This window comes from Mustela putorius, unplaced genomic scaffold (assembly GCF_011764305.1).
Source record: "Mustela putorius furo isolate JIRA1106 unplaced genomic scaffold, ASM1176430v1.1 tig00003898_pilon_pilon_pilon, whole genome shotgun sequence".
Classification (NCBI taxonomy): domain Eukaryota; kingdom Metazoa; phylum Chordata; class Mammalia; order Carnivora; family Mustelidae; genus Mustela; species Mustela putorius.
The window spans coordinates 8,528,963-8,553,162 of NW_025422047.1; the positions used below are offsets into that span (position 1 = coordinate 8,528,963).

Genomic DNA, 24,200 nt, shown 5'->3' on the forward strand with positions numbered 1-24,200 from the left:
CCTTTTGTTCCTCCACAGATCCTGGGCATTTTTAATGTAGCCATATTACAGTTATTATGCTCCCTGAATGTGTTCCCTCTCTTGTTCCTTTGTCTTTACATAGGTTACATTCTCTTTGAAATGCTTTTCTTTTGTGCCCATCCTGCCTCTGCTCTTTGATACTTTGGTAATTTCTACTCATTTTTCATTTTCTCTGGGAATTCTTTTTGGATCTCGTTAGTCTGATTGAGCTGCCCTTTGCTGTGCTTCCTTTGTACCCCGGGCAGAGAGAGCCTGTCCTTACTAATAGGATTCTTTAGTTTTTGCTTCTTTATTGATTATTGGTTATATGATAATTGGTTGTCTGGTAATTGATTGCAATCTCTTGAGAGTGGGAATGTCTTGTCTTTGTGTTCCAAGATCTGTGGGTGGTGAATGCTCAGTAAATGTTTAACTTGAGGAATTTATGAATTCGCTCTTCTTTTATGTAGTGTGACTTTGTACAAATTGTTCTGTTTAGAATGCCTTCTTTGCTTTGTTAACTTGTAGACATCCTTTATTTAACACTAATCCGTACTTGATCCTTCAGTGACAGTTCCTCCTTCCATTGTGCTTCTATAGCTTTCCTTTTCTTTATACCCTGGTAAATATTTGACAGTACAGAGTAGAGATCAAGTGTCCTTCAGGAGATGAATGGATAAAGAAGATGTGGTGTATACATGTGTATACAAACATGCACACACACACACAAACACGCCATTGCATATTACTCAGGTATAAAAAAGAATGAAATCTTGTAATTTACAATAACATGGATGGACCTAGAGGGTATAAGTCAGAGAAAGACAAATAACATATGATTTCAGTCATATCTGGAATTAAACAAAACAAGTGAACAAAAAAAAGAGACAAAAAATGCTCTTTTTTTTTTTTTAAAGAATTTATTTATTTATTTGACAGATCACAAGTAGGCAGAGAGGCAGGCAGAGAGTGAGAAGGAGAAGCAGTCTCCCTGCTGAGCAGAGAGCCCGATGAGAGGCTTAACCCACTTAGCCACCCAGGTGCCCCCCAAAATGGACTCAATACAGAGAACAAACTGGTAGTTGCCAGAAGCAGGGATGGGTGAAATATCTTGGGGGCACCTGAGTGAATCAGTGGGTTAAGCCTCTGCCTTTGGTTCAGGTCATGATCTCAGGGTCCTGGGATCCAGCCCTGCATCAGGTGCTCTGCTCAGCAGGGAGCCTGCTTTCCTCCCCTCCGCTCCTGCCGCCTCTCTGCTAACTTGTGATCTTTGTCTGTCAAATCAATTGATCAATCAATCAATAAATCAATCTTAAAAAAAATTTATCTTGTTGAGCACTGAGAAATGTATAGAATTGTTGATCATTATATTGCACACCTGAAACTAATACAGCATTAATATAGTGTGTTAATTATACTTGAATAAAAAATAAATGAGTGCATGTATATATATCATGAGCATCATGGAGTTGTAGATTGAATAAATAATTCCTCAGTGTCCAATTCCATTTCATGGGGTAGGTTACTTTTGAATAATACTCGTCTTACCTGTTGCATTGACTTGTACTTCATTGTTCCATAAAGGCAGCTGTATCTCCAAATTCTGGATAATAAGTATTCTTTGTTTACTGTGTAGATGCTACCTGCAATGCCTCCTTTTCTCCCTTCATTAACTTTATTTCTCCTTCATGACGCAGCTCAAAAGTCCACTCTTCTTTTGTAACCTTCCTAGATTACCTAGGTTCTATGTGTTCTACAGTGTTCCTGGAAGGCTTTTTCTAAACTGCTACCAACAGTATTGCAGTGTTATCATCCGATCTCTTTATATAGAACTTGAGCTTCATAAAGGGAGTTAATTTTATCCATTCCTTAAACCTGGTTCAGTGTCTAATTAGTGCTTAACAAGTATTATTGAATTGATTGTATCCTTATTTATTTGTGTTTACATAACCCAGAGAATGTTGGGTGGAACTAGTTTTGGGATGAAAAATACTGTCCCTGTATAATCTGTACAATTTATGGTCTCTACGTAGGTAATTTGGATAATGTACTGGGTTCAAGTTGCTTGAGCAATCTTTATATTCTCTATTTCAGTACTGCTTTCTCCTGTCCTTTAGCAGGTGTTCCCTGCCCCCCAGTGGTTAGATCATGGCTAACATTTTTAGTCAAGGTAAAGGTTTTAAAATCCTTTTATGGGGCACCTGGGTGGCTCAGTGGGTTAAGCCTCTGTTTTCTGCTCAGGTCGTGATCCCAGGGTCCTGGGATTGAGCCCCACATCTGGCTCTCTCTCAGCGGGAAACCTGCTTCCTCCTTTCTCTCTCTGCCTGCCTCTCTGCCTACTTGTGATCTCTGTCAAATAAATAAAATCTTTAAAAAAAAATCCTTTTATGGTGTTTCTTTTTAAGTCATATTTAAAATCCCATAGGTTAATTTTCAGATAAAACAGTGCTGGCCTCCCCCTCACCATTTTTCCTTTATGTCTGATATGCCTGGAGCCCAGCTTAATCTAAGTAAGTGTAGCTTGACTTACCTGTGTTTTTGCCACAATGAGCTACCATGTATTCCAGTTTTTAATTATGCAGTTATTAGTTGGGAGAGTCACTCAGTCTGACTTTGATTCTTGGTTTCACTACATTGTTCTCACATAGCCCTATCAAGATTCTAAAATTTTGCTAGAGTGAATAGCTATCATCTTGTTTTTAGAAACCTGCCTCCTCCCTCTATCCCTAGCACACGCTCAGAATTGCTTGCTGATCATGTGGCTGTTCTTTAGACTGAATTGGAGTATCCCCTGTAGTCTGGTTTGGGGTATCTCCTGGCTAACGTCCTTTCTCCTGTATTATTGACAAGGAGAGGCTGACTCTTGATTTCTTGGCAAGTTGACTTATACCCTGTCCTATGCCTTTATACGTTATTTTTTCTCAGAAACCAAATCTTAGCTATCTAGGGAGACTTGCTATGTATATATGGCTAGCTGTTATTTCTAAATACCTGCTGCAAAGTTCTCTTTTCTTCCCTCTCTCTCTCGCTTTTTTTTTTTTTTTTTTGGTAAAGATTTTATTTATTTATTTGACAGAGTGAGTGCCCGTAAGCAGGGGGAGTGGCAGAGGGAGAGGGAGAAGCAGGCTCCCCACTGAGCAGGGAGCTCAATGGGGCTCTATCCCAGGACCCTGGCCAGACCTGGGGCAAAGACAGGTGATTAACGACTGAGCCACCCAGGTGCCCTGCTGCTGCAAAGATTTCAGTAGTATATCATGAAAGAAGGACAATGTAGTAGATTTTTCATCAATCTAAATATATTCAAAATAAAAGAGTATTACTCATTATGAGATGCGTTCTGCCTAGATTTTTGGTCTTAAAATATCCATTATTTTTAAAAGATTTATTTATTTATTTGAAAGAGAGAGAGAGAGTGTGTGAGCGAGTCGGGTTGTGGGGGACAGAAGGAGAGAGAGATGAGCAGATTCCTTGCTGGAACAAATTCCTTGCTGAGAGGGGGGCCTGATGTGGGGCTTGATCCCAGGACCCTGAGGTTATCACCTAAGCCAAAATTAAGATTTGGATGCTGAACTGACTGAGCCACCCAGAAGCCCCTAAAATATCCACCATTTAAAGAAAGAATGGTAATAGTAGGTGGTATACTTTGTTACATAAAAATGTGGTCATGTTATGGTGGTCAACTAAATTTTACTGATCTGTGATGTCTAGTAGTTTAGGAACTGTTGTGTTGACTATCACTCATTTTCATGAAGCATTGTGGTCCTTCTTGTAAAGTAGGCATGACTTCTTTCATATGCATTTGTGGACAATTTTTCGGTCTCTTTTTTTGTTATAAGCATCTTGATTTTTGCCTGATTCTACCCTTGAAGGTTACTTGCTGTTTCCCAGTGCTCATCTTTGGCCAGTAGTTCTACTTTCTGTTTTTATACATTCATGAGCGTTTTATTTATTTATTTTTTTTTTTATTTTTTTTAATTTTTTTTAAAGATTTTATTTATTTATTTGTAAGAGAGAGAGAGTGAGAGCGAGCACAGGCAGACAGAGTGGAAGGCAGAGTCAGAGGGAGAAGCAGGCTCCCTGTGGAGCAAGGAGCCCGATGTGGGACTCGATCCCAGGACGCTGGGATCATGACCTGAGCCGAAGGCAGCTGCTTAACCAACTGAGCCACCCAGGCGTCCCCATTCATGAGCGTTTTAAAGCTCTGTGCAGCTCTCAGCTTAGGTAAATTTCTTCCTGTTTTTCCTTTTATGCTTTTCTAGATAAGATGTTTCTTTTAAGGGTTCAGTAGTACATTGAAAGCTTTCATTGTTCATGTTTCTTTTAGACCTATTCTTTTTTATTTTGTAATTCATATGGAACTAACTTTTTTTTTTAAGATTTTATTTATTTATTTGACAGATCACAAGTAGGCAGAGAGGCAGGCAGAGAGAGAGAGAAGGAAGCAGTCTCCCTGCTGAGCAGAGAGCCCGACGGGGGGCTCGATCCCAGGACCCCGAGATCATGACCTGAGCCAAAGGCAGAGGCTTAACCCACTGAGCCACCCAGGCGCCCCTGGAACTAACTTTTTAAACTTCCTTTATGTTACTGATTTCTGACATTTTTCTTTGAGGTCTTAGTAAAACAAACAGAAAAGATACTGTTACTAAGGTATCCTTTGATTCTGAAGATATTTACTGATTTTTTCTTGTAGATGAGTATATGCAGATGGCAGTCTTCATTACAGCTTGTTGCTTTTATTACCATATGGTAAATTATTGAATCATAATATTTCTTACAACGCAAAGAATCTGTTTGCCTTTGTTGATTTTTCTAAGAAATATTCAGTCAAAAGTCATTCAGGCAAAAAGTAGTAAGTTATTAGACTTTCCTAGGAAAATATTCTTATCTCTTCAAGTATCTGTCAATAATATTTATCCATTTCTTTAAGGAGAAATAATTTGTGATGAGAGTCAGTGGTACTAGTTTTTTCTAATTAAAACTGTACCTCTTTGGAAAGCAGAATCCTTGTTTGCATATATAACGTGAGTGTGGTTAAATGTATATAGGTCCTGTTTCCAAATCCCAAATTATTGACAGTAAATCAGTATTTGGTATTTGGACTTGCCTGAAAACTGGGACCTATGGTTTCATATTCATTTATTCAACAGATAGTTTGTGTTTGCTGTGTTCCAGGCATGGTGGTAGGCACTGGAATAGAGTGGAGCTAACAGTCTGGTGGGCAAGACATTAATTAATACATAGTTTTATTTTATTTTTAAGAAGATTTTATTTATTTGTCAGAAAGAGAGAGAGAGAAAGCACACAAGCAGGCAGAGGTGGAGAGAGAGGCAGGCTCCCTGCTGAGCAAGGAGCCTGATGTGGGACTCGATCCCAGGACCCTGGGATCATGACCTGAGCTGAAGGCAGCAGCTTAACCCACTGAGCCACACAGGCGTCCCAATACATAGTTTTATAAAAGTAGAGTTGTGGGGATGCCTGAGTGGCTCAGTCAGTTAAGCAGCTGCCTTTGGCTCAGGTCATGATCCCCAAGGGGCCAGGATCCAGCTCCACATCAGGCTCCCTGCTTAGTGGGGAGCCTGCTTCTCTTTCTTGGCCCCTCCCCCACTTGTATTCTCTCTCTCTCTCTCTCTCTCTTTTTCTCTCTCAATAAATAAAATCTATAAAAAAATAAAAATAGAGTTGTGGTAGGTGCTACGAAGAAATACAGGGTACTATGAGAGCATATTAAAAGGATTGCATGGAGCACTGGGTGTGGTGAAAAAATAATGAATAGTTATGCTGAAAATAAATAAATTTAATTAAAAAAATAATGAATACTGTTATGCTCAAAATAAATAAAAAATAAATAAAAAAAATAAAAAAAATAAAAGGAGACCTCATCTGATCCTTGGGGGTTAAGAAAAGTTTCCTGAGGAAGTGACAGAAACTTATGCTTGAAAGGTGGGTTAATAGCAGTTAGATTTGAGGTATCTGGGAAAATCTTAGCAAAAGGCAAGGAAGGTGATTATGTGGGCTTGAGATAACATTCTGTCACATTCTGTCCTCTCTTTCCATCTTTACCTCTCTGAACACTTTCTAAAACATGCTTTTAATCATATTACTATGCTGGTTAGGAAGGTTTTAGAGCTCTTTATTGAGTAGATTGTTGGCTCTTTGACGATAGGACTTTTTGCCACTTTTAATTCCTTAGTTCAGGTTTCACATATTGGAGCTAGTCATACTTTGCCTGTAGATAGAGGAGTTGGTTTTAGTTGCCGTACTAAATGGTAGCCAGGGATGGGGTTGTGTATAAAGTAGTATGATTTGCTCTTCTTTTCCTGCTGCCTAACACACGCCAGCAAGTTTGTTGCTAGCAAAGTTTATTTATTTATTTATTTAGGTGCAAAGCCTGTTTTGTAACTTTGTCTGTAGCTGTTATTCTTTTTTTTTTTAAGATTTTATTTATTTATTTGACAGAGAGAGAGATCACAAGTAGGCAGAGAGAAAGGGGGAAGCAGGCTCCCTGCTGAGCAGAGCCCGATGTGGGGCTCGATCCCAGGACCCTGAGACCATGACCTGAGCCGAAGGCAGAGGCTTTAACCCACTGAGCCACCCAGGTGCCCCTGTAGCTGTTATTCTAAGAATGGTTTTTACTGTGTTGATTTAGGAATACAGTAAATAAGACCATAACCCCGGGGTTTTGGGGATGTGTGTGGTGATGGCTTTGTCTAAAGATTTAAGATGATTACCAAACATTTTAGTCACTTCAGAGAGGTAGGTCACTGGTAGATATTGGAACTGAGTTGATGGGATCTGAGTAGATTGGATAAGGAATATAGTTTGTTTTGTTGGTGGATTCTGTTAAGGCTTGCCAACTAGTTCTAGTGTAGACATCTGAACAGTGCAAAAAGTGCCGGTCTTTGCCCTATCCTCAACACATACAAGACATTCAAATATTTGAATAGACAAAATGTGCATGTAAGTGGAATAGGGCTTATGTGTTTATAGAGCAATCTGGGATCAAAGTTGTGTTCATATTCCATGAATTCTCTATCCCTACCTTCCTTAAATTTAGTAAAATATCTTTTTGAAAGCTCAAACAAGGGAAACCAAGGGAAAGATTTTTGTGTTAGGCTGATGAGCAGGGGTTAGGAATGATAACTGAAATGAGGGAATTTTTCTTTCCTTTTTTTTTTAAGAATAGGGAGAGAGAGAGAGAGAGAGAGAGAGAGAATGTGTGTGTGCATGAGCGGGGGGGGGGGGGGGGGAGAGCCAAGGGAGAGGGAGATAATCTCCAGCAGACTCCATGCTGAATGCAGAGCCCTACGCAGGCTCCATCCCACGACCCTGAGGATCATGACTTGAGCCAGAACCAGGAGTTGGGATGCCTAATATACTGAAATGAGAGAATCCTAATAGCGAGGTAAAATGCAGGAGTGTCAGCTTTAGCAGTTAGTTAGCTTGGCATATTCAAAACTTGGGTTATATAAGGATGCCTTTTATTTTTAAAGAGAGAAAGAGTATGTGCAGGCTGGGTGAAGGGCAGAAGGAGGGAAAAAAAACTCAAGCAGACTCTTGGCTGAGCACAGAGCCAGATGTGGGGTTTGATCTCACTACCTTGAGATCATGACATGAGTGGAAATCAAGAGCCCCTGGTGGTGGTTCTAAAAGATCTGGCATTTCATGTTTGCTTGATGTAGGGGAAGAGTAGCAAAAGAAAATCTCCAATTTCCCTGTCTTCCACAGTGTCCTCTGAGATTCTCCAATGAGAGATTTTATTTCAACGTCTTCTTTGGGATGCAACTACCACTAGGTATGGTTGTTAACCAGTCATTAGTCATTTACATCTTAGAATCAATGTCAACACAATTCTGTCTTTAATTTTGTGTGAGGAAACCTTAGACCCTAAGAGGAAAGCATTCTTGGAAGAGGTGGGAGATTTTGACAAGGCAGGAGGAGAGGTTTCTGGGGTCAGGGAAGAGGAGGAAGGTGTTAAAGAAATTTATGTTTTTCAGTTTTGCCTAGGATTTTGGATATTATTCATTTGTTGCACTGGTGATGCTCCTGTTGACAGTGCCTGCATGGGGGTTTCAGAGCAACTTCGTAAGTCTGTGACCTTTAACCTACACATTTTCCAGTCCATACTATAACTCCATCACACTTTCTTCCTGTGGTGTGGCAGAGGAAGAGCAGAATGAAGGGAAATAAGACCCTTCTTCCTAACATGTTTCTGGTCCAGCTCTGATTAATCCTGTTGGTTAAGTCTCTTCCTCTTGGCTCCTTTCTTTCAATCCCCTCATTCTTCTTCATATAGTGTTTTGTATTAGGTCAACAAGTAATTAGTACTTCTCAGTATTTGCTAATTCTTGTAAGAGTTGAAAGAATACAGTTTGGAAACATGGACCACAATTTCTGCTTTCTATTTTGCCTCTTTTCTTTCTCATTTTAAACAACTGTCCCTTTTTACTACTTGACTGTTAGCAGTTCAGAAGGAGCAGCAGCTGGTCAGGGGTAGGAAGAAATAATTTTTGATGTTTGGTTGGGAGAAATGCTATTCGTTAACTTGTTCAGCGACTGCCTGACATAATATTCAGCAGTTTTTTCTTTGCACTTCATAGCCTAAATATCTTGAATAAACAAAAATTGAAAACACAGGATCAGGGCATTAAAGCTTAGATAATACTCTGTCGTGCAAAAAATTGTTTCCACGGTTTACTGTTTTATTAGGACATCTTTCATCTTTGTCAGGCAAGTTAATGGCAACTCTTCTTCTCTTCCTTCTTGGTAGTGGAGTTTTCGGTCTCCTTCCTACTTTCCTAGTGTTCTTCGGTCGTGGATGTTGTAGACTCGACCACCCGTCTTTTCTTCGAGATTTCCCGACGGTCTAGCGCTATCCAAACCCACAGCACATTGGAGAGGAAGACCGCGGATTCATTAGACGAGCTGGTGAAGCCCCCGGGGCTGTGGAGCCAGATGTGGGTGGGACTGGGTGCGGCAGGGGCGGGGCCGCTGAGGAGCCCGAGGGAAACGGTGGAGGGCACAGTTGAGAAAGCCCGCGGGCAAAGGTTTCACAGTTTTCACGAAGCCTTCGTGTGCGAGGGTGAGGGAATTGGGGTGCCTTCTTCCTCCCTCGCCGTTCTTGATTCTGGAAGCTTCATTAGGCTTTTATCGGTTTCTTGGACCCGGAAAAGCAGAGGCTTGAGCTCCAGGGGCGGGTCCCAAGGGTCTTGTCGCTGCTCCGGGGCCGTTTGGCCTCCTGGTGTTGGGGGAGGGGCGAGGGAGGCGCTGCTCGCGCCTCCTCTTGCGCTTGCGCGGCGGGCTCTGAGCGGGTCGGAGCGCGTGCGCGGTGACGTGGACGTCCGGTGCGCGCGCAGGCTCTTCAGCTGGAGCGGACACACGGTGTGCTAACCGAACAGAATAACCCGCCCCCAGCGGGATGTGAAGGACTCCGGGTGAAGCCGACCACGCCCCGCACGGTAACTCTCGGGCCTGGGTGGAGGGCGTCGCTTTAGTACTGGCCCGAAGAGAGTTTTTTGAGAGTTTGAAGCGCTTGTGGATTTGAACAGCGTGAGAAGCGTTCCGCTGTGCGATCTTCGCACGCACCGGCCAGGCCGGGCCTTGCGCGGGGCTGCCTTTGGCGCGCGCCTGTGGCCCCCGGAGCGAGGCTGCGCATGTCACCTCGCGCGCGTTCCCGGCCTCACTTCCGCGTCGCGCAGCGAAGTAACTGGGAACATCGACGCCAGAAAGAGAAGCCACGAGGCGGGCGGGGTGAGAAGCGCCCTTGGCGTGGCCCTGCCCTCGCGTGCGTGGGGTGCCGCACCGCATGGTACTATCAGCGTGATGACTTTCAGTGCGGCGCGGGGCTTTAGGTCGAGAGCTGCGCTTGTGCGCTTTGCATTTTAGAGCTCTGGTCTCGGGGTTCCAAAACTCTGAGGGAAACGGTGCTGACGTCGCTTTTAAAGGAGCTGTTGTAGCGTTTTGACACCTGTGTAAACGTCTTTTTTAGCATGTAATTTCCGGGCAAGTTGTTTGAGGCAGGACCGCGCGTGAGTTTAATAAAGAAGGAGGGCGAGGAAGTGAGCCACACAGGAGTGGGAACTTGGTAAACAAAGGACCGGTGGCTAGTAAGTGCAGAAATGAGGGCGGGGAAAACAGGTGGGAAGAGCAGGTGTTATTTTTTTCTTCCCCTCTGTGGGCAGCCTTTGGCTAGTTCTCCGTTTATGAGGCTTCCCGCGTCTGTTAAATTGTCAAGGAGGTCTTTGCCCTTAGTGGTAGGTGGGTCTGGGATATAACAGTCTATTCGAGTAACACTAACCAAAGTTGAAGGATCTATGTGCGAAGAGCATGGAGAAGTTAGAGATCGTTTCAAACTGGGTTGTAAGTGGAAAGTGGTAATGTCTTCCCGTGAAGATTTTTGCTTTGCTTTTGGAACCTTGGGGTTGCCTCTTCCTGGGGAGGGTGCAAGCTGGGAGGGGTGAAGGAGGTTTTAAAGGAGGGTGACTGAGGGCAGAACAACGTGAGTGATCAAAGTACAGCCTTCTCTGAGAGAAGACCACGACCACGGTCAGGGTTCGCGTCGCCGGAGCAGACACGTGGATCAAGGGAACTCTCGAGTCCACCCGCGCGCCCCCGTGGGTGTTGTGAAGGTTCTCAGGCTTCTGTGGTGTAATCCCTGGCAAATACTGCCTGGTCTCCTTCTTCTTTACGGGCACGACGCCGCGGCTAGGCTGCAGGGAAAGTGCCTGGAGGCGGCGTGACGACTGCTGGGAAGGGGGCTGGCCCGAGAGGGTTGGGTGGCTGGTTCTGTAGTCTCCACGGTAACAGAATGCGACTGGATCCCGCCCCGCGTTCGGCAGGTTCCGGCCGGCGGCACGTGATCTGTCCGGACTCCTCTTCTCCGGAAGAGCTTTCTTTGCGGCATTTTTTCACGTGGTTGTCGGCTAGCTAATCTCTGCAGTTAAAAGCGGTGATTTTGGGCCCTTCACAGTCGACGGCGACTGCTCTTCCCGGGGACTAGCAGGAACTAGCAGGAGGCCTTTTCACTTACAGGGGTATGGGATCAGTGCTGGTGCTTCTTGCTTCCCAGTGGTTATGTTTCCAGCGGTTCTGTGGGTTAAGTGGGTTGAGTTCACCTAACAAAAAACACATGCTTAGGACTTGAGAAAATTCAGTGCCCTGGATACTTTGCCATACTTATTCTAGGGTAGAGTGGCAGTTTGATTACTAGCCGTTTCTGCCATAAACTGAGAGCTTGATTACCCCAAGTTATAGTTAAGGGACCATTCCTAGGAATAGAAAATGCTTCTGTACTTAGCAATTAACTGGTGGTATCTGGGAAGAGAAGGGTTGGGACTTAATGTCTTAGGCAAATCCAGTTCTGTGCCTTAAAACCTAACATATTTCAGGTAGTATTTTGCGACTTACTTTACAGGATTGTGATTATAAAATTCTCAGGATGTTGTCTGGTCTGAAGTTAGGTGCTTACTAATACAGATTGCAAGTCTCACTTATTAAAATCAACCAAGTGGTTAAGAATTGGTGGTTGGCTATTTTACTGGTTTTGCTACCATTTGCTGTTATGTTTTCTGATTATATCCAAGTTTTTTTTTTTTTTTAAGGCTTTTAATTTATTGACAGAAGTAGAGCTCTCGCACTCACGCACAGGCAAGGGGAGGGTCAGAGGGAGAAAAGAAGCAGGTTCCCTGCTAAGCAGGGAGCCTTGAAATAGGGGGCAGGGGCGCTAAATCTGAGAACCTTGAGATCATGACCTGGGCTGAAGGCAAACCATAACAGCTAGGCCACCCTAATGCCTCCCAGGTTCTGTTTTAAGATTTTCTGAATTTCTGGGCCCATTGTATATTGGTAAATACCGACATTCTGATGAACTCATTCTCTTAAATTTTGTGTTTCAGAAACTTAGTTTAACTTAAATCATATTTTTGTAGTGAGTGTTTATTTTTATTTTTTGTAGTGATTTTATTAAGGAGCAAACTTATATCTTGGTGCCTGCCATACAGTAATACATTTGTTTTTACGAAAGGTTGCCCTTTTTTTTTTTTTTAAAGGATTCTATTTATTTATTTGACAGAGATCACAAATAGGCAGAGAGGCAGGCAGAGAGAAGGGGAAGCAGGCTCCCTGCTGAGGGAGCAGGGAGCTCAGGACCCTGAGATGATGACCTGAGAAGAAGGTAGAGGCTTAACTCACTGAGCCACGCAGGCTCCCCCCCCCCTTTTTTTTTTAATCAACTTTGGGAACATTCAGAATAGGTTGACCAGCATTTCTGTGTTTTTAAAGTAATGTTATTTTGATTGGGTGCTTTTTTGGACGGGGAAATGTGGGAGGCAGGCAGTACATGAATCATTGAATTAGGTAACTACCTAGTAAACTAACTGGTGTATTTTGTAAGTTGTGTGAGGGTCATGGCTTTAGTAGTTAAACATTTCCTAAAGAGGTCATTGGTGAAAAGACATTTAGAATAGGGACTCTGAAATTGTAGTGATTTATGGCGCTTGTCACATTATCTGAAAACATTCAAAGCCTGTGTGTGTGTGTGTGTGTGTGTGTGTGTTCTGATGGGACTTTTTTGGAATGTTGTTTATCATCCACTACTAAACTTCGTGGCTCATTACTGTGGTTATATAGATCAATGCTTGATACTGAAAAGCTGAAGTGAGACTTTTCAAATGTTAAGCTGTAAGTGTACCCCAACTGTGGTCTTCCCTAAAGCTTTTAGAGAGCCAAATATAAGATATTTTTAGAATCTTGCTGGGAATAGATTTATTTCTTCATGAGTAACTTAACCCTTCCTTAAGTACATTTGATTTTTGCAGTCGGTTAAAGCCTTAGTTACTTGTGTGTCTGAAGTAGCTGAATATACTGAATTGACTATCCTCTTATTCTAAGATCCTGTATAGATCCCAGAAATGTAGGCCTGCTTATAGTGGACTCTGCTTAAAGATTGGCATGGAATAAGAATTCAATTTCTTGTTTCTATACTAGTAGCAGTATAGGTTCAAGAAGTAGAGATTGTTTTGGTCATAAGTTAGGTTTTTGGTTTTATGCATTTTCATCAACTTGGAATAGTTTGGAGTTTTATTTTTTTTTTTTTTTTAAATAAATGCCTTACACAGATCATAAGTCTGAAAGCTTTATTTCCTGTCTTCATACACATTTTTACATTGTTTTTATATTTGTTACCTGTGCAGAGTTCAAATAGCAGGCTGACTCTTCTGCACTTAATTTCTTTATTTAGGCAAAAAGAATAATTGAAATGTATGTGTATGAAGTTAGCATAAAATTTACTCAGTGTATTCTGTAGCACTAAGTGGGATTTCTGTCAGTTGAATCTTTGATATTTCATAGATTATTAAGAGTGCTTTTTATTTTTGATGGGGGTTGTGCAGAGAGGTGGGGGAGAATCTTAGGCATGCTCCATGCCCAGCACAGAGCCTGTTGGGGTCCATCTCAAAAACCTGAGATCCTGACCTGAGCCGAAATCCAGAGTCAAACGCTTAGTGGACTGAGCCACTCAGGTTCCCCTTAAGAGTGCTTTTTAAAGTATTAGTTAAAACTTCTTTGCTCTAGGGCGCCTTGGTGGCTCAGTTGGTTGAGCAACTGACTTTGGCTCAGGTCATGATCCTGGACTTCCAGGATAGAGTCCCGCATCGGGCTCCCAGCTTCTTGGGGAGTCTCCTTCTCCCTCTGACCTTCTTCTCTCTCATGTTCTCTCTCACTCATTCTTTTTTTTTTTTTTTTAGATTTTATTTATTTATTTGACAGAAATCACAAGTAGGCAGAGAGGCAGGCAGAGAGAGAGAGAGAGAGAGGAGGAAGCAGGCTCCCTGCTGAGCAGAGAGCCCGATTCGGGACTCGATCCCAGGACCCTGAGATCATGACCTGAGCCGAAGGCAGCGGCTTAACCCACTGAGCCACCCAGACGCCCCTCTCACTCATTCTTTCTCAAATAAATAAATAAATAAAATCTTTAAAACAAACAAAACAAAAAACCCCAAAACCTCTTTGCTCTAGTTTTACCTGTAATCTGAAACCTAAGATTTTACTATTATAGAAGATAATGTTTAAGAAATTTTGAACCCTTTAATATATTCATAGGTTTGGAATAGCTGCATTTTTTTTGTTAGTTCTTTGCCACCTTAGTTATATTTAAATGTACTTAAAAAGAATGTTTTACATAATTGTTTGCAAAAATTTTTGGTGGTTTATGAGAAAAACTTTAAACTTTATGAACTGAGTACAGGATTTTGCATTGTTTGAGTTATATGCCATTGTAGAGGTATTTGTGAACTGTCTAAGCTTTACTATTTTTATAGTCACCTTGATTTTGATTTTTTAAAAAAGATCTTATATGCTTATTTGAGAGAGAGAGCAAACAAGGGAGAGAGCACAAGCAGGGGGAGAGGCAGGCAGAGGGAGAGGCTGAAGCAGGCTTACTGCCAAGCAGAGAGCCCCATGTGGGGCTTGATCCCCAGTACCCTGAAATCATGCCCTGAGCAGAGGGCAGACACTTAACTGACTGAGCCACCCAGGTGCCCCTTAATTTTGATTTCTAAGGCTGTTCAAATTTTGCCTTATCAATCTCTGATAGGTGTTGCCTAAACTTGTTAGTTTTAGGAAACAATAAGCTTAATAGTCTAAAGCCTAAAGCAGCCTTTGGAAAGAATCACCCTAAATTCTATCTCTTAAGAGTAAGATCCAAATTGGAGAAGACACATATATTTTTTAATCTTTCCTGGGTATTAGTGTTTTAGTGTAAGGAAGTAGGTTTCTTTTTTTATGTCTAGCTATAATAGGAAACAGTAGCCAACCTTTTTTTGAAGTCTTGACTTTTAAAATATCTATTATCCTCAGGCTAATTGTGAATATTTTAAGTTCCAGAGATTTTTTTTGTTCATTTGGTCAGTTCTCTAAAAAGAGGTAAAGTTCAGCTCATATGATTTTTGCTGCTTGTCAGTAGCTCTGATGAAAGATAAAATTAGACTTTTTAATTAAAATTAGGAGAACCAATAAAAGATGGATTTGATTAATCAAAATTACTGACCCACTTGATCAGGAGTAGTGATGTAGCATCTTCCTTTTTGTGTAAAAGCTAATTGGAGATAACTTTATATTTGTAGAATATTTAGGTAATTTAACAACATCAGTTGAATATAACAACGTGAGATTTCTTTCTTTTCTTTTTTTTTATTTATTTGACAGAGATCACAAGTAAGCAGAAAGGCAGGCGGGTGTGTGTGTATGTGTGTGGAATCAGGCTCCCTGCTGAGCAGAGAGCCTGTGTGGGGCTAGATCCCAAGACCCTGAGATCATGACCTGAGTTGAAGGCAGAGGCTTAACCCATTGAGCCACCCAGGTATACCCCCTGAGATTTCTTTATAACTTTTTATTGAGATATAAATCACATAACATAAAATGTACTATTTTAAAGAGTACACTTCACTTTTTTAGTTCCTGAACATTTCTGTCACTCCCAAAGAAACCCCATCCATACCCTTTAGCTGTTGTCTCAGTTATCCCTCTCTCCTTCCCGTGGCAACCACTAATCTACTTCTGTCTCTACAGATTTATTTATTTTGGACATTACATATAAATGATACAAAATCATACAATATTTGTGGGATTTTTCATTTGAACTTTAAAAAAATTAACCAATTTTAACACTTTTTGAATAGGTTGTATGTTCACAAGGGAAAATTTTAGAACATGCTTTCCCATCCTCCCAGTTTTTCCTTGTTACAGCCAGCAATGCTAGTTCCTTTTGTTTCCTTACAAATAGTTTGTATATGTCAGGCAAATACATACCTATTTGTTTTTTCTTTGGCTTTTTGTTTTTAGCTTTATAAAGAAGTGTAGTATAATCTACCACTCTGTGGAACATTTTGCCCTTAACATATCTTGTAAAATAGGAGTCCCTAATATTTATACATTACCATTTTAGCTGCAGAGTATTCATTCCATTCTTTAGATGTAGCACAATTTATTTAACCATTTAATCTTTCTTGATGGATTCTCCCATACCCCCAAAGTCCTTTGCTGTTATACAGAGAAATACAGGGAAGGATCTTGTATGCATCACTTATGGATGTGTGTCTGTGTGTGCACGTGCATACTTAAGGTGAGGCCTTAGAGGGGCGCCTGGGTGGCTCAGTGGGTTAAGCCTTTGGCTCAGGTCGTGATCCCGGGGTCCTGGGATCGAGCCCCACATCTGGCTCTCTGCTCGGTGGGGAGCCTGCTTTCCCCTCTCTCTCTGCCTGCCTCTCTGCCTACTTGTGATCTCTGTCTGTCAAATAAATAAATAAAATCTTAAAAAAAAAAAAAAAGGTAAGGCCTTAGAAGAACTGATGTTTCATAGGTTATATGCATTTGTACTTCTTATATTTTCATGTTGCCCTCTATCATAGAGATTCTTTTGTTTTATAGTCTCAGCATCTTGTTAGATGAGGAGGTTGATTTGCAGCCTTTCCAACACCTCTACCAAATTTTGATTTTTGTTGGTGTGATAGGGTAAAAGACAGTGTCAAGATGGTTTTCATTTGCATTTCTCTTATTCTGACATTATGTACATTTTTATAGGTGTTTGATTTTCCTATGTTTTATCTATTTTTTTTTTTTAAGATTTTATTTATTTGGCAGAGAGAGATCACAAGTAGGCAGAGGCAGGCAGAGAGAGAGGAAGGGAAGCAGGCTCCCTGCCGAGCAGAGAGCCCGATGCGGGGCTCTATCCCAGGACCCTGGGATCATGACCTGAGCCGAAAGCAGAGGCTTTAACCCACTGAGCCACTCAGGCACCCCTGTTTTATCTATTATTTGATACAGTACAGGACTGCAAATATGTTTTCTTTTTTAGGATTTTCCTAATTTTACTCTACTGTAGGAGTACAGTATATAATATATATAGCATACAAAATATATTAATCAACTGTTTATATTATGGTAAGCCTTCCATCAGCAGTAGACTGTCAGTATTTAAGTTTTTGAGGAGTCAGAAGTTACATATGGATTTTCACCTGTATGTGCAGTGAGGGGGAAGTCAAGGTCCTAATAACCCCTGAGTTGCTCAGGGGTCAATTGTAATTAGATTAAAATGAGATCTTTCTTTTGTTTCTTCCTCTCCTCTCCTTTTTTTTTCCTCTCCCCTCCTCTACTCCCCTTTTGTTTTCTTTCTGAGAGATTTCAGGGGAAGGGGCAGAGGGAGGGGTAGAGGGAGAGAGAATCCCAAGCAGTCTGACGTAGGGCTCAATCTCACTCACAACCCTGAGATCATGACCTGAGCTGAAATCAAGAGTTGACTGCTTAACTGACTGAGTCACCCAGGTGCCCCTAAAATGAATTTTTAAATATTAAATATTCTGGACTGAATATCCTTACAGTGGTGAGAGAAAGGTAGAAGCAAAGTCTTCAAAGAGTTGAGGAATATATTTTGGGGATAACATGATTATTCTTGTATTTATAACAAAACAGACGTTCTCTTGATTGAAAAGGGTTTTGTTTGTTTTTTGTTGCAGGCTGGGAAGTCCACTGTGACTATGTGGTGACTACAGTTATCATACGACTGAGTTTCCCACTGGAATCATGGAGGAGAAACAGCAGATTATATTGGCTAATCAAGATGGTGGAACAGTGGCAGGAGCAGCACCTACCTTTTTTGTCATCCTAAAACAGCCAGGAAATGGCAAAACTGATCAAGGAATTTTGGTTACTAATCGGGATGCCTGTGCTTTGGCTAGCAGTGTGTCATCACCAGGAAAATCTAAAGGGAGGATTTGTCTTCCAGCTGATTGTACTGTGGGAGGAATCACTGTCACTCTGGATAACAATAGTATGTGGAATGAATTCTATCATCGAAGCACAGAGATGATTCTGACCAAGCAGGGAAGACGCATGTTTCCATACTGTCGTTACTGGATAACAGGTTTAGATTCAAATATGAAGTATATCCTTGTCATGGATATATCTCCTGTGGATAACCATCGTTATAAGTGGAATGGTCGCTGGTGGGAACCAAGTGGGAAGGCTGAGCCCCATGTTTTGGGGAGGGTTTTTATTCATCCAGAATCTCCTTCCACAGGTCATTATTGGATGCATCAACCAGTATCTTTCTATAAACTCAAACTTACCAACAATACGTTAGACCAAGAAGGGCATATCATCTTGCACTCTATGCATCGGTACCTGCCGAGGCTTCATTTGGTGCCTGCAGAAAAGGCTACTGAAGTGATACAGTTAAATGGCCCTGGTGTCCACACTTTTACCTTTCCACAGACGGAATTCTTTGCAGTAACAGCTTACCAGAACATTCAGATTACCCAGCTGAAAATAGATTACAATCCATTTGCTAAAGGCTTTCGGGATGATGGGCTGAATAGTAAACCCCAGAGAGATGGAAAGCAAAAGAACAGCTCTGACCAGGAAGGTAATAGTGTTCCCGGTTCTCCTGGTCAGCGTGTCCATCTTACAGAAGGTGAGGGGTCAGAGATACAGCTAACTGATTCAGATTCTTTATCGAGGGGTCATGAAACGTCAGGCAAGTGTTTGGAGAAGCCTTCTCTTAGTATAAAACGGGACTTTCTTGGTTTCATGGATATTGATTCAGCCCTTGGTGAAGTTCCTCAACTGAAACAAGAAGTTTCTGAAAGGTAGGTAATAGCCTTTCTGTTCTTAGAGATAAAAGGAAAAATTTGGATTTAATACATCGATTCTGTGGATTACTGACTTAAGCCAGTATCAAATATACCACAATTGCTTTTACATTTTGTGAAGTGACAGTTCATTTTTTTGTAATGAATATGAGTTGGCTTTAGGATTTAGAATTATAGGCAAATTAGATGGTTTTTCAGAATGGGGACCTTTTGCTCATTTAGATACAGAGTTTTTAGGATTTTGTTGATAGTTCATGACTGTTCCTTGGTAATATATATAGAGAGAACTCTTCATTAATTGGGGGAGGGAAAGGAAAATACTTCAGATCCTAACTGAAACAATTGAGGCACAGAAGGGATTCAAAGTAAACTTACTTTTATCTATTTCAGAATTTAATGCTCTGTGGACAGCTACTATCCACAAGTTTACTACAAATAAGCTGAAAAGCCTTATATGTTAAAACCGCATCATGTGCTGTTGTTTTTTTATTTGAACTTTCATTACTTACTATTTTTTAATTGAAGACTTAAATTTTTTAGAGCAGTTTTAGGTTCACAGCAAAATTGAGAGGAAGGTGTAGAGATTTCCCACATATCCTCTACTGACACACATGCATCCCCCACTATTAGCACCCCCCACAAAAGTAATATATTTGTTCCAGTTTATAAACCATTGATACATCATAATAATCCAAAGTCCATAGATTACATTAGGGTTCATTTTTAGTGCTTTAATAGTCTATGAATTTGGGCAAGTAATGATCTGTATGTGTCATTTTAATATCACATAGTATTTTTATTGCCGAAAAATCCTCTGCTCTGTTAATCCTTCCCTTCCCTCCCAACCTCTGGCAGCTTCTGATCTTTTTATTGTCTCTCAAGCTTTGCCTTGTCCAGACTGTCATATAGTTGGAATCATACTGTATGTAACCTTTTCACATTGATTTCTTCTCTTAGTAATATGTATTCAAGTTTCCTTCCTATCTTCTCATGATCTGGTAGCACATTTCTTTTTAGTGCTAAGTAGTACTCCATTGTCCCAATGTACCAGTTTGTTTATCCATTCACCTACTAAAGGGCATCTTGGTTGCTTCCAAGTTTTGGCAATTATTAATAAAGCTCCCATAAACATTCATGTCAGTTTTTCAGGTTGAGTAAGTACCAAGGAGCGTGATTGCTAAATCGTATGGTAGGAGTATGTTAGATTGGTAAAAAATTTCCAAATTGTCTTTTAAAGTGGCTGTGCTGTTTTGCATTCCAAGCAGTAGTGAATGAGACTTGTTGTTCTGCCTCCTTCTCAGCATTTGATGTTGTCAGTTTTCTGGATTTGGGCAATTCTGATAGGTGTATAGTAGTATCTTGTTATTTTAAAATAATTTGTAATTCCCTGATGGCAGGCAATGTGGAGCCTCTTTTCATACACTTAATTGCTGTCTGTATGTTTTCTTTGGTGAGGTGTCTGTTAAGGTCCGTAGTCCTTTTTTATTTTTCCTTTTTTTTCGGTTGAGGTTTTATTTACTTAGCACATAAGTTAGGGGAGGGACAGGAGGAGAGGGAGAGAGAAACGCTCAAGCAGGCTCTGCTCTTAGCTCAGAGTCCAGAGCTGGATGTGGAGCTTGATTACACAACCTTGAGATCATGAGGTGAGCTGAAATCAAGAGTTGGCTGCTTAACTGAGTCACTCAGGTACCCCCGTGGTCCATTTTTAAATTATACTTTTTCTTAAGTTTTAAGAAGTTTTTTTTTTTTTAGTATTTTGGAACAGCAGTCCTTTATCAGATATGGCTCTTGCAGGTATTTTCTCCCAGTCTGTGGCTTCTCTTCTCGTTCTCTTGATACTGTCTTTCACAGAGCAGTTTATTTTTATGAAGTTCAGCCTGTGAGTTATTTCTTTCATGGATCTTGCCTTTGGTGCTGTATTTAAAAAAGTCCATACTTAGAACATGTAGGCTTCCTCCTGTGCTCTCTTCTAGGACTCTTATGGTCTAGTGTATCACATTTCAGTTTATTACCCATTTTGATCCTTTTTTTTTTTTTTTTTTTTTTTTTGGTGAAGGGTGGAAGGGGTGTGTCTCGATTTAGTTTTTTGCATGTGGATGTCCTGCCATTCCAGTACCAGTTGTTGAGAAGATGATCTTTGCTCTAGTGTATTGTCTTTTGCTCCTTGATCAAAGATCAGGTGACTGTATTTATGGGGGGGCTATTTCTGGCCTCTCTGGTCTGTTACACTGACCTATTTGTTTTTTCTTTCACAAATACCACACTGTGTTGGTTTCTTTATAATAAGCTTGGAGTTGGGGAGTATCAGCCCTCCTCCAACTTTGTACTCCTCCCTCTTTTTTTTTTTTTTTTTAAGATTTTTATTTATTTATTTGACAGAGAGCTATATATAGAGAGAGCACAATTAGGCAGAGAGGCAGACAGAGAGGGAGAAGCAGGCTTCCTGCTGAGCAGGGAACCCCATGTGGGACTGGGTCCCAGGACCCTGGGATTATGACCTTAGCCAAGGAAGACGCTTAACTGACTGAGCCACCCAGGCGCCCTTCCTTCCTCCTTTAATATTGTGTTGGGTATTGGCTATTCTGGGTCTTTACCTTCTTCATATGACGTTAGAGTCAGAATCAGTTTATCCGTATCCACAAATAACTTGCTGGGATTTTAGTTGTGGTTGCATTGAACCTTTAGATCAACTTGGGAAGAACTGCCAGCTTGACTATATTGATTGTGTGCATCTGTGAACGTGGAATCTCTTTCTGTTTAATTTTTTATTTATTTTTTTGGTTTTACTCAAATTCAAGTTAGTTAATATGGTGTATTATTTTCAGAGTAGAATCTAGTGACTCATCAGTTGCATATAACATTCAGTTCTCATTATATCAAGTGTCCTCCTTAATACCCATCACCCAGTTACCCTATCCCCCACTCACATCTCGTCCAGCAACCCTCAGTGTGTTTCCTGTAGTTGTTTCTTATGATTTGTCTCCTTCTGTTTTTATCTCATTTTATCTTTCCTTCTCTTCCCTGTGTTCATCAGTTTTGTTTCTTAAATTTCACCTATGAATGAAATCATATGGTATTTGTCTTTCTCCGACTGATTTATTTCACTTAGCTTAATTCTTAGTTCCATATATGTCATTGTAAATGGCAAGATTTTGTTCTTTTTTATGGCTGAGTAATACTCCAGGGTGTGTGTGTGTGTGTGTGTGTGTGTGTGTGTGTATCAATCAGATATTTTATCTGTTTAGCTCTTCAATTTCTTTTATCTGAGTGTTATCACTTGCCTCATGTAGATCTTGTATTTGTGTGTGGGGCGGGGGGCTGTTTTTTATTTCTTTTGAACTCCGTTCGCAGTGTGGTGCCTGAACACATGGCCCCAAGATCAAGAGTTGTATGCTCTACTGACTAAGCCAGCCAGGTGCCCAATCTTGTACATATTGTTAGATTTTTACTTAGGCATTTAATTTTTTTGGGTAATACATAGTATTGTGTGTTTTTAAAAAAAAAAAAAGATTTTATTTATTTATTTGACAGTGAGAGATCACAAGTAGGCAGAGCAGCAGGCATAGAGAGAGTTGGGGGGAAACAGGCTCCCTGCTGAGCAGAGAAGCCTGATGCGGGTCTCTCTATTAGAACCCTGAGATCATGACCTGAGTCCAAACCAAGAGTCATCTGCTTGATCAACTGAGCCACCCAGGCATCCCTATGTATTTGATTAATTTGTATACTCTCTTCTTCTTCTTCTTCTTTTTTTTTCTTAAAGCCTGGCTTGGGGCTTACTGATTTTTTTTTTTTTAAGTTACTATTTTTAAGTAATCTGTGCACCCAGTGTGAGACTCAAACCCACAACCCCAAGATCAGAAGTCACGTGTTTTACCTACTGAGTCAGCTGCCTCTAGAGGCTTATTGATTTTATTGATCTTTTCAGAGTAGGAGCTTTTGGCTATTTTTTTTTTTTGGTCAGGTCAATTAGGCCCTGGTTAACTACTTTCTCTAGAGGTGAGTCCTCATTGTTACTTCCCCCTGCGCTCCCGGTACTCCTCCTGTGAGGGGATATCTACTGTGAGAACCTGGTCTAGCTTCTGGGGATAAAGCTCATAAAAAGTGTGGGAGTTCTTTTTTGTACTGGAGTTTTTAACTTATAGACTTATTCACACTGAGCCTCTAGCAATTTGTCGGTTCTGATTCAGGTTTTTCTACCCTGGCTGGCACTGGTTCCTGAGTTGGTTTTTACTTATTAGTCTTTGCTGCACTAAAGCCATGACCCCCTGTATTCACCTGTCTGTCTCAGTAGTCTTTAGTAGTCTAAATCCCAGCCCAGTACTTTCCTTTTCTTTCTCACTTAATTCATATTCCCATTAACAATTACTGTTCTTCAGGTTTGAAATCCCCATGCTTATGAGTTCCCCTTGACTTTTTTATGGACAAAATAGTGCTTTTCTTTTTCTTTTCTTTTTTTTTTTTTAAAGATTTTATTTATTTATTTGACGGAGAGAGAGATCACGAGCAGGCAGAGAGAGAGGGAGAAGCAGGCTCCCCGCTGAGCAGAGAGCCCGATGCGGGGCTCAGTCCCAGGACCCTGAGATCATGACCTGAGCCACCCAGGCTCCCCGTGCTTTGCTTTTTCTAAATGTGGTTTTTAGAGTGAGTGCTCTTTTCAATATTTGCTTATCACTATAGTATTTTTTTATAGTTGTAACTAGTGAATGCCATCTATAATAACTGGTTTTCCAACCACAGTCTAATCATCTTAATTACCCAACACAATTAAAAAGAATTCTTGAACAGTTCACTATCAGTATTTTTGTGCACATTATAATGAAGAATTTATTTTTATTATGTTTATTTTTTAAAAAGATTTATTTTAGACTGTGAGAGTGTGTGTGTGCTTGTGAGCCTGAGTGAGGGGATGGACAGAGGGAAAAGGAGAGAATCCTCAAGCAGACTACCTGCTGAGGGTGGGGGTGTCCCTTATATGAGGATCTTGATTCCAGGACCCTGGGATCATGACCTGAGTGGAAATCAAGAGTATCATGGCGGATGTTTAGGTGACTGAGCCACACAGGCGCCCCTGAGAATTTATTTTTAAAATTACTTTGAAGGCCCGGGTAAGAAGGAGTTTGTTAGCTGAAAAAGTCAGGTGTATTTGTTATATAGACAGTAGTTTTTCAGTGTACGTGGTCAAGCTTCTTCTCTTAATGGATCAAGAAAATGGTTCCAATTTACAGATTCATAATCTGTTGCTGAAAGGAAAAAATAAATAACAACTTGAAGTGCATGCTCCAAGAAAAAGCATTATTTTCAGTTGTGAAAACAGTGTTCAGCTGTATGCAAACTTTGTCTCCAAATGCTTGTTTGGGAGCTCAGATTATTTTAGGCAGGTGTTGGCTTATCTGGCCTGCAGCCTGTTTTGTGTGGATATAGGAATATGTAAGAAGGGACTATATGAGGCCTTCAAAGCCTTAAGTATTTACTATGTTTCTCTCTACACAAAAAGCTTGCCAGTCTACTATTTGTTGATTTTAAGTTTTTTTTTTAATCATACATATATATTTTTAAAATTTT

At 40.8% G+C, this 24,200-nt stretch overlaps 1 protein-coding gene across 23 annotated transcripts in view; it reads left to right on the forward strand.

Annotated features, from left to right (window-relative positions):
* Window positions 1–24,200, forward strand: part of MGA (MAX dimerization protein MGA) — a 169,515-nt gene that overhangs the window by 61,210 nt on the left and 84,105 nt on the right. For 10 of the 23 annotated variants that reach the window (XM_013055439.2, XM_004751159.3, XM_004751164.3 and 7 more), the window contains exons 1-2: window positions 9,323–9,455; window positions 17,505–18,635. In XM_013055439.2, coding sequence (XP_012910893.1) covers window positions 17,572–18,635 — 1,064 coding nt within the window. In that variant the 5' untranslated portion in view covers window positions 9,323–9,455; window positions 17,505–17,571. The other 13 variants (XM_045067700.1, XM_045067702.1, XM_045067704.1 and 10 more) reach the window with 7 other exon arrangements.